Source organism: Nicotiana tomentosiformis, chromosome 12, assembly GCF_000390325.3.
Source record: "Nicotiana tomentosiformis chromosome 12, ASM39032v3, whole genome shotgun sequence".
Classification (NCBI taxonomy): Eukaryota; Viridiplantae; Streptophyta; class Magnoliopsida; order Solanales; family Solanaceae; genus Nicotiana; species Nicotiana tomentosiformis.
Window position 1 is genome coordinate 19,721,406 of NC_090823.1, and position 11,978 is coordinate 19,733,383.

Below are 11,978 nucleotides of genomic sequence, written 5' to 3' on the forward strand. Positions count from 1 at the left end.
TGGAAAAAACAGTATAGGAATAAATCGAGCCTACTGAATATACAGTGTGTGCTTAAGGAAATTATTTCCCTCAAGTACCCGAGGTGCTAGAATATATCCTCCCAGGATAGAAAGATTTAACTCACCGAAGTGTTGGTACCAAAACGCCGGTGAACAGCGAGCCACTCGAAGGCTATAAAACATACTGAATTTTTTTTTTTGTGCAGAAGAAGAAGAAGAAGAAGCTCAGAAAATTTCGTAAGGAAAGATTCTGGGATTCAAACTCTATTTATAGAGTTGCTGGCATTGTTTATGAAAAGGTTTGCAACCTTTCAGAAACAGCCATGGCTGTTGGAACAGGGTTGTTTGAAATATTGCGGGAAAATGTATTTAAAATAATCCGGGAAAGAAAACGGGCCTGACCGAACCGGGAAGCCGAAGCCGAGCGAGCGACGACGACGGCGCGAGGCTTGCCTTCTTCTTAACTCTTTAAGAGCTAGAAGAAGAGCAATTATATATATACCCATCAAAAGCCTTTTCTTCCTCCGATATGGGACAATGTCCCTTTGCCAAGGAAAACTCAAATATTTTATTTTCCCTCCATTTCTCATTCACCCTCTTTAAGCTACACAAGCTTAAAATCCCAATAAAATTTATGTGTAAAAATTTAATAATATTATAATATATAGCAATATGAACTCATAACTTTAAAATAGAATGGGTTCAATGGTAAAAGTTTTACAGGTTGAACCCATAAAACTTAATTCTTAGATCCGTCTCTGTATATTATGGTTCTTAGTCATTATTATTATTATTATTATTATTATTATTATTATTATTATTATTATCAACTGCAAAATTAAAAGCCGAACCAAATGTAGTAACACAGACCGCTAGTGTCGCTGGCGGTTAAATTCACTGTGAAACTTGCCTTAAGCAAATAGGTGAAGTGCACAAATCAATTTGCTGTTTTTAGGACCGCCACTTAAACAATAGCGCAAGTTTACAAAGTTCAGCCACTTCTGAATCAAACTTGAGACCTTCATATTTGAAATTTCAAACTCAAATCGGCTATCCGATGTCATTTCTACAAAATCATTTGGGCCATAAAATTGCATGTTCAAAAATTCAACTGTTGAGATGTCTTTTAAGTTGAAATTCAAGATGACAAAATCCGTGACGTCTATTAAGGCAAAGTGGACAAAATAGTGATAATACAATGTCGACGTGAATGAGCAATAATACAAAAAGATTCTTATATCTCAACCATAAAAGTATATGATCACTATCTTAGCTTTGGAGTAAAGATCACCTAATACTGCCTTCGACTCTCTTCACTTTTCTCGTCTCTTTACTTCTAATTGCCTAGTTGCAATGAAACATGTCTAATATCTAATATAGTTATCATTTTGTTCTAGAAGTAATTTTTTGTGTTGGCAAAACTTAATCATCAATACGACAAGTAAAGACTAGTTACCAATTAAGGGAAGAAAAAAATATTGAGCAATGTTAGTTTGAGTGCCCGTATAAATTACTAAAAACTTGGTTCTTTACCGTATTCCTTAAGCGTAAAATAAATAAGCAATAAAATGAACACAACGATTTTTATGTGAAAAATCACCCGTCTCAAAAGGTGTAAAAATCACGACCTACCACGTAAGATTTTCAGCTCCAACTCCATTAAAACACTTAGTCAAAATGTATCAATTACATGACTGTAATTAAATATTTTCCAGTACTCCTACTACTCCTATTTGATTCACAAGTTACCCCAACTTGTAAAACGAAATGCACACTCTAACTCACTGATTGTTTATGACACTTGATTACAACTCAATTACCTAAAACACAGTCACTAGACTGACCTGGAGAGAATACAATGCAAGTACTCAACGCAAGTAAATAACTTATGATTCTTTAGTTGATGTGCAAAAGGATGATTTAGAAGTCCAAAGTCAATCCTATTTAAACACGACTTGAGGTCTTCTAGGAGTCCTATACAAAGTCAACTTCCTCTTTGATAGGACTTCTACTGTTCCAAGAATTCCACACGCTTTAGGACTTTAGTCTCTGACTAAATTATCCATATTCTCTCAGCAACGACCCTTATCACTTATAGTAGCCATCGTCCACCAAAATCGGACCTGGGTACCTTTGAGATAAAGTTATTGTCTTGTACAAACGTACAAGTATCACTCAGGAGGAGCTGGTTCTTTCTCCTGAGGAACAGATTCTTCAGAACAGTTAAACAGCTACGTTGAGGACCTGGTTCTTTGAATATTTAGTCATACTTTATTAATCATCAAAAATTTCAATATTCAACAAATTCTCTTTTTGATGATGACAAATTTTGTGCACATCAGAACCAGATAATCACCTCAAAGAACCAAATAATCACAACAAGCACTATTGACAGATATGTATGTTCACAGCAACTTCCAAACTTATCTTTCCCCTTTTGGAATCATCGAAAACACACACAAAAAAATGTTAGACACTAAGAACAGATAATGTAATATTCAAGGCCAAACAGGCGACAACACAAGCATAAGAAAGGGCAAATAAACTAGGCTGATGATCCAATAAAGTACAACGCAGTAAAGCAGAGCAATAGGAGATATTAAGTAGTGCCAAAAGAAGCCCATGGCCTTGTCTTCATCATTACAACAAAATAAACTAAGCATACTGCAAACTACTCAGACTAAGACAAAAGGAACAAAAGATAAGGCATCACTAGAATAGCATAAACAAAAACTAAATGTCACACCCCTTTTCTACCCCCAAAAGATGTATTTTATGGATTGTTGTGAGTTAAAGAATTTTTTCAATTAAGTGACAAACTTGAGTAGGGATTATTTTATTTACAGAGTCGCCACTTGAAATTGAGTTTTTAGGTGTTCCAAGTCGCCTTTTATTTGAATCCCTAGTCAAAGGAAGGTTTGACTCTATTATTATTGGTCTGCGAAAACAAAGTCCGGATAAGGAATTCTGTTGACCGGAGAGAAGGTGTAAGGCATTCCCCGAGTCCCGTAGTCCTAGCACGGTCGCTTTATTGACTATATTTGGCTTATATTATTTCAGGATAAACTGTGATTTATTGGTTTTTATGTTTTATCTATCCACTTTTATTGTTGATGACTTTATTAATCTCAAACTAAGACGAGTATCCCCGACCCTAACTTACACTAACCAAGACGAGTACCCCCGACCTTAGTTCGTGTGTCGCACCTAAAATTGGAGCCTACTCGAAGTTAACTAAATAACAAAGTTTTAATTAAATGAAAAAATTGAAACAAAGCGTATCCTCACGACCTTGCCATTTTTATTTATGCCTTAATGTTGGGAAAATTATGCAAATAAATGTTGGACCGATTCTACCTATTTTAAAGCAATGGGCCAACATCTTGTTAAAGGAGAAATGGGCCAGCTTAGGGATTTTAGAACTGTTGGACTACTGGAATTCATTATAAGAAAATGGGCCGGCTGAAATTATTCACAGGAAATGGGCCATTATATATATATATATATATATATATATATATATATATATATAGGGCTAGCTACCATGTCATTTATGTTCGGCCAAACAGCTAATCATTCGGCCCATATTAATTTACAACCTTGATTTTCGTGTTAGCTCAGCCAAACAAACATTTTGTAATTCAACCTAACCACGGGACTAACCGAATTTGATAATAAGCTTTACTACTGACACATGGAAAAATAAAACTAAGAAAGTCCAATAACTAAGAAACTCATCTCAACGAATGGGCCATGACAAACTTACTGACAATGCTTGATAAACTAAAGGCAAATTCTTAAAAGAAAACTATCTTACAAACTATACCAAAGTACACATGATATCCATACGGATTAAACTTATTCTATTAATGAGATTGTAATTTTGACAAAAACAAAATGGCCACCTTTCCATACCCACCTTCCAGAAGTATACAAACATAACAAGGACTAAAGCACATAGCTTTTATAAATGGAAAAAAAACTTAACAAAACTCCTATTGCAGCCCAGTAAAGCATGCATCCTCTTGTTCTTTTAGACTATATACCAGATCCGAATAGTTCAAACTAACGACAAGGAATATGGATAGATGGATCTGCACACTACAAAATAAACTAAACTATTTAACTACAACAAAGAAACTGATTACAAATATGCATGTTTAGCACTCAAACATTCAGCGAATCCTTTAAGAAAATTAGTCAAAACTATCAAACATGCCCAACTTTTCATCATCTGCTATGAAAGAACAAGAACCTGCATTACAAATGTTTAGAAGGTTACCTGAAAAGCAGAAATGCAGCAGTAACAGTAGCAGAAATTCAGCAACAGAAGCAGTAGGAACAGCAGGGGAAACAGCGACAAATCAACAAATTGTGACCCGAGAAACAACCCAGAAAATACCAGCAGTACAATACTTGAAAACTAGTACTAAGTTGCTCTAGAAATTAGCAGGAACACCTCTATTTCTCACAAATTTTGCACTCTAAGAAACACTCAAAAAGCCCAGAAATTTTCAGCTTACTACTTGTTGTTTAGCTGATTTCTCTCAAGTTATTTTTTTTGTTTCTTTTTTAGTGTGTAAAAGATTTTTTTTTCCAAGTGATAGAGTGTGTCTGTCTTTTATAGGAGAATAAGAAAGACATTCATGATTGAAAATCTGTCACTTGGACAGATTTTTCAACAAAAGTCTGCTCGAACTATTTAAAAGACAAGACTTTTTGGTTCAAAATCTGTCCAAAAGATAGTATTTTCACCAAAAGTCTGCTCTAAATATTCAAAGACAGACTTTTAGTTCAAAAGAAGTCAAAAAGTATTGTATTTGTCACCAAACACTCACTTTTAAGTTTTGTACTCCAAAGTCTCTGAACAGTAAAAACAACCAAACAGGTACCCTAACTCAAGCATTCTCCCTTTCTTTTCTTTCCTCTCAATCTCTCAAACCAAGATTCAAAGTTATCTAGTCCACAAAGAGAAATCAGATTCATTCTAGTTTAAACAACTAGTAATTCGAATCTTTAAACACACAAACTAGTAGGAATCAACAATTTATCTTTAAACGCACAAACTATTAACTCAAACTAAAACATGACATCATAAGAAAACAACTCGAAACTACAATCCAGTAGGTGATTCAAGCCTAACGAGTGACTAAGAATCATCACCAAACTCCAACTATACTAACATAAGCAAACTGAATCATTGATTATCGGAGCCTAAGTTTAATTCTAAGAACTATCGAAATCAAAAATTAAAGAAGCATGGAATGATAGATTTAAGATTTCAGTTAAAGCGACTACCAAGACTAATGATCAGAGACGGAAACGAAACATGACGATTAGGCAAAACATGTATTAACACTTAACAGTGACATATTCCATCAAAATCGATTAACTTGAACAACGGCAAAAATCAGAAGTTAGACTAAAACATGAACATTAAACAAAAACAATATAAACAGAATTTAATCTAAAACAAAACTACAAACAAATGACACAGAAACAGAAAAATAAAAACTTAAGAGGAAAGGATAAGGGTTCGAGGTTTATACCAAGCTCTGGGACATCCGACGTCGAATCGAGCAACGAGATGATGCCAAGGATGGCAAGTAGTGGCTTTCCGTCCCTGAGGGACATGTTTCTTTTTGGCAAACGCTAAACCAATATATTTCGGCGTCTTGCCAAAAGGAAACAAGTGCCTTTGGGTCAAAAAATAAAAGACGAAGAAGCAGGCGGTGGCAGAGGCAGCGGGCAGTGGTGGTCGCGACAGTGAGGGCGGCTGGCCGCAGTGGTAGTGCTTTTAGGGGTGAAATCTGGAGGGAACGTGTAGATATCCTTGAGATATGTTTAGGTAAGATTTGTGTGGTCGGGTGGTGGTATTTGTCACTAATTTGAGAAAGAAAAAAGGAAAATTTGGGTGGTTGGGGTTTCAGATTTGGCTGGATTTGTGGAGTTTGAGAGGGAATTTGAGGATTCGGGTTAAAGATATGGAAAGAGGAGGAAGAGACAAGGGGATGGTGAAAAAATGGGGTCGATTGGAGGTCGTCTACCACCGTGGGTGATTTCCGGCAGCGGGGTAAGGCAGGGCAAAGAAAGGGAGAGAGAGAGGAGGGGAGAAGAAAGGGAGAGAGTAATAAGGTAAATGGGGCAATTTTGGGGGATTTTAGACTTTAAATATCTAGTGTGGGGCATAGATAAGGGCCTTTGGATCAAAGGATAATCAATGGTTGACATTAGATCTCTGATTCATTAGGCAAAACGGCGTAGTTTCACCATGAAACTACGCCGTTTAGCTCATCACCCTAGTTGGCCTTATCCGGACCGGGTCACTGCCTTTGGGCCACTGATTTGGTCTGATTTTTTGGCCCATTTCATTTTGAAATGCATCTTATCCCAACCTTTTATTCATTTCTTAATTAAACTATAATCAGACCTTAGACCTATACATACATACATACATACATACATACATACATACATACATAGAAAAAGAAAAAGAAAAGAACCAAAATTAGGCATTTACACTAAGGATACTAGGAAGTAACAGGTTCAAGGGTGAGAAGCAGAGGGGGTCAAAGCTTTCACAAGGGTAGCAATCTGTTGAGCATGGGCCTCCCTGTCTCTTCTGAGCTCTTCCCTGAGTTGCTTTGTTTCCTTTCTCATCTCATTATTGTCTTCAAGAAGCTTGGCATTCTCTTCTACAGCCAACTCCAACCTCTTACTGAATTCTGCAACCCTACTGCTCCCAGAAATGATGGCAGGTCCTGTGGGTCCTCTAGCCTTAATCTCCTCATAGCCACACTGCTTGAGGGTAACAACATCCAAAATATCATTGTGGTTTCCAAACTTAAGCTCAGGTAAGGCAAGGTTGAGCTTATCAAATAACTTTGTCAACATGAAATCATATGGCATAGCATGTTTTGGTTTGGAAGTATCTTTAGCTCGTGCCATGTGCTGAATCATCAGGTTAGGAATATTGATAGGTCGATCAGTGTCAAGCAGTTCCATCACATCCATGTCTAGTAGAGTAGTTTCATGTCTTCTCTCAGACCTCTGAAGAATGCAGGAGTTGAAAAAATGAAACGGCAGCTTGTGAAAGGGAGTCATATCAGTCTTGTACACTTTCAAAGGATCATCTAGTTCAAACTTTTGGGAGAACTTCCTAGTGACCACAATGCCAGTGTCAACATCATTGTCTATGGCTGTCCACTTCTTGTTCAAGTAATTGTCAAATCCCAAAGAAGGGATATTCAGAAGCAGCCCCAGATCCTCAGCATCAAACTCCATGTCAAAGCCCCCTACCTTACTCTTGACTACCTTCCCATCAAATGTGAAATTTGTTTAGAACTCCACCACAGCATGAACACATACTGGTGGGAAAGCTTTAACAAACATGTGCTTCCACCCCTGTAGCTTAAGTTTCTTAACCAGTTGAGCCATCCTCTTATCATCAGTGTTCGCAAGAATCTTCCCATTTAGCACTTTTCTGTAAACTCTGTGAGTCGATCAACTTCAGCTGGCACATTCTTTCTTGTATTACCCCTACTGGCACTTGCAGAAGAGGTATAGGGTTTGGTGACTTTGGCAAGGCAGAGTCAGATTCATCTTCTCCATCCACCTCAACAATAGGTTCCACAATTGAAACCTTCTTCTTTGGCTTCTTTGCACTTCTGGACTCCTTAATGATTTGTGCATCAACAGCCTTTGTTTTACTCCTTGTGAGAAGAGTTCTAGCAGGAGGAACCACTCATTTCCTTGTTGAAACTGTTGACTTTGTAGCTTTCACAGTGGTCCTTCTTGACTTCTTCCCTACCTCAGATAGTGGCATATCATCTTTATCACTGCTAACTTCTTCATCTCCAGTGAAAGAAGTTAACAGAGACCCAGGTTCTTGAGCCCTTGTTTCTTCACCAATTTCTTCTGAAGGGGCTATGACAGTGTTTCCAATTGTCATGGAACCTTCAGACTCCTCACTCACATTCCCCTCTTCTTCTTTACTCTCGTCATCACCTCTTTCACTCTCACTTACCTTTTCTTGATCCTCCTCCTCACTTTCAGAATCCTCCTCTTCTTCACTCTGATTTTCTTCTTCTGCAGAATCATTAGCTTGTTCACCTGTCTTATCCTATGTATCACTTTCCTTCTCATCTCCAGATACTCCCTCATTCTCACTTTTTTTTTCTTCATTGGCTATGTTTTGAGCATCATGTTCCTCTTGACTGTTCATAACTTCTTCTTCTTTTTCACCTTCATCATCTTCCTCATCCTCAGTCCAACTAAAATCAAAGCCATCAGAAGCCTCCTTTTGCACGGGTTTTTTTTACGTCCTTCCCCCTCAACCACATGCTCCATATCCGTTGGATCTATCTCTTTTCCCAGATCCCCTACACTCTTTTCTACAGGGAATTTCCCCACTGGTGGCTTCTCACTCGTGGGTGGGAGAGTATCTAGGGGTTAAATATCTATAGCAGACACTGAAATATCTAACTTGAAAGTAAGATGTGGTACCTGATCAGTAGTGACTGACATTGATTCCCCCTGACTCACAGATCCCTTGGCTACAGTGTCACCAGGCGTAGCAGCTTCAGGCACTTTCTTGATAGATTTTCTTGGAGTTGCTTTGACCTTTGTTGACTTAGAGATATTTTTTGCAGGTTGCTCAGGTGCATGGGTAGTTATTTTTGAAGTGGGAATGATAGGAACAGCATGGACAGTAGGAACAAGGGAGGATAAGGCAGGTATAGTGGAGGATATCGAGGGAGAAAGAACAAGTATGAGTGTGGGTTCTCTTGAAGGCTTGGCATTTTTCTTCGATTTGGGCTTCAATATTTTAGGTTTTGCTTCAGCCTTGGTTGATGATTTAGCTTTAGACGGTGTTTGACTGGCTTTAGGCATAGTGATCAGGTGAGAGACTCGAAGAAGAGAAAGAGAGGATTAGTTCTTGATAATTGCTTTCGATTCTTGCTTAGGGTTTGAGAGAAACAATAGGGTTAGAGAAGTTGATCATAAGAGCCTTTTAAAGGCGTTACTCCTGATTTGACTGGAAGAGAGAAGGTGACCGAATTTGAGTTCTAACAGGATTCTTATAACGGTTACTTTGACTGTAAGGTTTTTATGAGTAATTGATCTGTAATTGCACAAGGATTTCCCTTTACTCTTTGACTAGAAGACGATTAGAAGTGATGCCAATGGAATTAAAAGTATAAGTATAAAAGTAATTTTAGAATATAAAGTCTCAGTGACTTAAGACAATATGGCACATACCTGAGTCAAAGAACCAACTCCTTAGAAACTTCATATTAGTATCTGCAATAAAGCTTCAGCACTTCATATTAGTATCATGCAACACAGTTATCAGCCAAATTTTCTAAGCAAGTGTGTGAGCTTAATACAAGCACAAAGGTGAATCAAACATATTGTAATTAATTATCTACGTCTTATTATGCCTTTTCTAACCAATCACCGGGAGTCAACTTAGTGGGAGAAGTTGATTAGACCTAGTTCTAGTCTATTCCTTTCAAAGTGATCCCTACTCGGAGCTTTAGTAAAAATATCAGCAATTTGATTTTCAGTTTTACAAAAGTTAATTGAGATATTCCCGTTTTCAACATTGTCTCTGAGAAAGTGATGTCTAATGTCAATGTGCTTGGTTCTCTTGTGCTGACATGAATATTTAGCAATGTTTATGGCACTGGTGTTATCACAGAAAATGGGAACACAATCAACAAATATATCATAGTCATTTACCTATTGTCTTATCCATAGTAACTTAGCACAACAGGATCCTGCTGCCACATATTCAGCCTCACCTGTAGATAAGGCCACTGAGTTTTTCTTCTTGGTTCCCCAAGACATCAGACAAGATTCTAGAAAATGAGTTGTTCCTAAAGTGATTTTCCTGTCAACATGAAAACCTGCATAGTCAACATCAGCATAACCAGCTAAATCAAAGTTGTACCCTCTGGGATACCATAGACAGAGGTCATAGGTCCCCTTGAGATATCTTATTATCCTTTTGATAGCCTTCAAGTGAGATTCCTTGGGATTTGTCTAGAATCTTGCACATAGTCCCACATTAAACACTATATTAGGCCTTCTTATTGTGAGGCACAGTGACCCAATAATTACTCTATATAGTTTTTGTTCCACACTTTTCCCTTCTTCATCAAGGTCCAGCTTTGTTGCAATAGCAATGGGGGTATCAATAGACTTAGAGCATTCTATGTTGAACTTCTTCAGTAATTCTTTGATATATTTCTGTTGATGTATCATGGTACCAGTAGGTGTTTGCTTGATTTGCAGCCCTAGAAAGAAGTTCAATTCACCCATCATACTCATTTCCCATCATCTCAGCAAATTCCGTGCACATTACTTTATTGGTGGCCCCAAAGATAATGCCATCCACATACACTTGCACAATTAGAATATTCTTCCCTCTGCTTCTTAGAAATAAAGTGTTGTCCACCTTTCCTTTTATAAAGTTGTTGGCTAAGAAAAATTTTGAGAGCCTTTCATACCAAGCTCTTGGAGCTTGTTTCAGTCCATAAAGAGATTTATCCAGTTTGAACACATATTCAGAAAATTCTTCATTTTCAAATCCAGGAGGTTGTTTGACAAACACTTCTCCTTCAGGTAACCATTCAAAAAGGCACTCTTTACATCCACTTGGTATAAAGTGAACTCCATGTGGGCAGCAAAGGCTATCAGTATTATTATAGCCTCCATTATAGCTACAGGTGCAAATATCTCATCATAGTCAATGCCCTCCCTGAACCACCAGTTTGGCTTTGTTCCTTGTGATATTTCCTTGTTCATCCAACTCGTTTCTGAACACCCATCTGGTACCTATGACAATTCTGTTCTTGGGTTTCTGCACCAGGTTCCAGACCTTGCTTCTCTCAAGCTTATTTAGCTCCTCTTGCATGGCTATGATCCAGTCTGGATCCTTTAGAGCTTCTTTGATGGTCTTAGGTACAACTTGTGAGAGGAATACTATGAGTGCACATAGATTTCTTAGAGAATATTTGGTTTGCACCCCTGCATTTGCATCAAAGATGATATTCTCAAGAGGATGTGAGCTTTGATGCTTCCATGGTCTGATCTGTATACCCAGAGAAGATTCACCCGAGGAGTGACCCAAAGGAGCATGTTCAGTAGGTGTGGCTTCATTAGTCTGGTCAACAGTTAGAGCAGTTCTTCCTTCTTCTTGTTCCTCATGATCACTGTCAATTTCCTTGTGTTTTTCAGATCCATCTTCATCAGATTCCTTTGTACCTCCATCACTAGTGAATCCTACATCATAATCTTCATCCTGCAAACCTTTCTCAGCCAAATTGTTAGATTCATCAAACATAACATGAATATTTTCTTCCACACATATAGTTCTTTTATTAAAAACCTTATAGGCCTTACTATGTGGAGAGTAACCCAAGAAAATTCCCTCAAAACTTCTATCATCAAAATTACCTAGAGCTTCTCTCCCATTATTATGCATAAAACATTTGAACCCAGAGGCTCTCAGGTGAATGATATTGGGTTTTCTTCCTCAAAGTAACTCATAGGGAGTTTTCTCAAGAATGGGTTTGACCATGCATCTATTAAGCAGGTAGCAAGCAATATTGATTGCCTCAGCCTAGAAATTCTTAGGCAGTCCACTGGAAATCAACATGGTCCTCCCCATGTCTTCTAAGGATCTATTCTTTCTTTATACAACCCCATTTTGTTGTGGAGTTCTAGGTGCAGGGAAATTATGGTCAATGCCATGTGAGCCACATAACTCAAGGAATTTTGAATTTTCAAATTCAGTTCCATGGTCAGTTCTTATACTTAAAACATTACATCTTAGCTTTTGTTGAATCCTTCTTACAAATACACAGAAAACATCAAAGGTTTCATCTCTGGATCCCAAAAACAAAGTCCAAGTATACCTGGAGAAGTCATCAATAATCACAAGCACATACCTCTTACCTTCTTTGCTCCTT

The 11,978-nt window shown here is 37.7% G+C and overlaps 1 protein-coding gene and 1 long non-coding RNA gene across 2 annotated transcripts; both read right to left on the reverse strand.

Moving 5' to 3' along the window:
• Positions 1 to 3,842: 3,842 nt before the first annotated feature.
• LOC104102717 (uncharacterized) lies at positions 3,843 to 6,130 on the reverse strand. Its single transcript, XR_687754.3, has 2 exons — positions 5,550 to 6,130; positions 3,843 to 4,255 (listed from the first exon to the last, which is right to left on the reverse strand). It is a non-coding gene; the product is annotated as an uncharacterized lncRNA (long non-coding RNA).
• A 1,317-nt stretch (positions 6,131 to 7,447) lies between these two features.
• On the reverse strand, positions 7,448 to 8,892 carry LOC104102719 (uncharacterized). The gene is made up of 4 exons (XM_070190173.1): positions 8,486 to 8,892; positions 8,134 to 8,273; positions 7,811 to 8,088; positions 7,448 to 7,699 (listed from the first exon to the last, which is right to left on the reverse strand). The coding sequence occupies exons 1-4, from the start codon at positions 8,890 to 8,892 to the stop codon at positions 7,448 to 7,450; spliced, it is 1,077 nt and encodes a 358-aa protein (XP_070046274.1).
• Between the last annotated feature and the right edge of the window lie 3,086 nt (positions 8,893 to 11,978).

Excerpts from the sequence above, each read along its gene's own strand:
- LOC104102719 (XM_070190173.1), bottom strand. The coding sequence starts at position 8,892 with ATGCCTAAAGCCAGTCAAACACCGTCTAAAGCTAAATCATCAACCAAG. Across the intron at positions 8,274-8,485 it reads GTACCACATCTTACTTTCAA|TTGGACTGAGGATGAGGAAG; the intron begins GTTAGATATTTC and ends CTTTGATTTTAG. Across the intron at positions 8,089-8,133 it reads ATCTGGAGATGAGAAGGAAA|AAGAAGAAAATCAGAGTGAA; the intron begins GTGATACATAGG and ends ATGATTCTGCAG.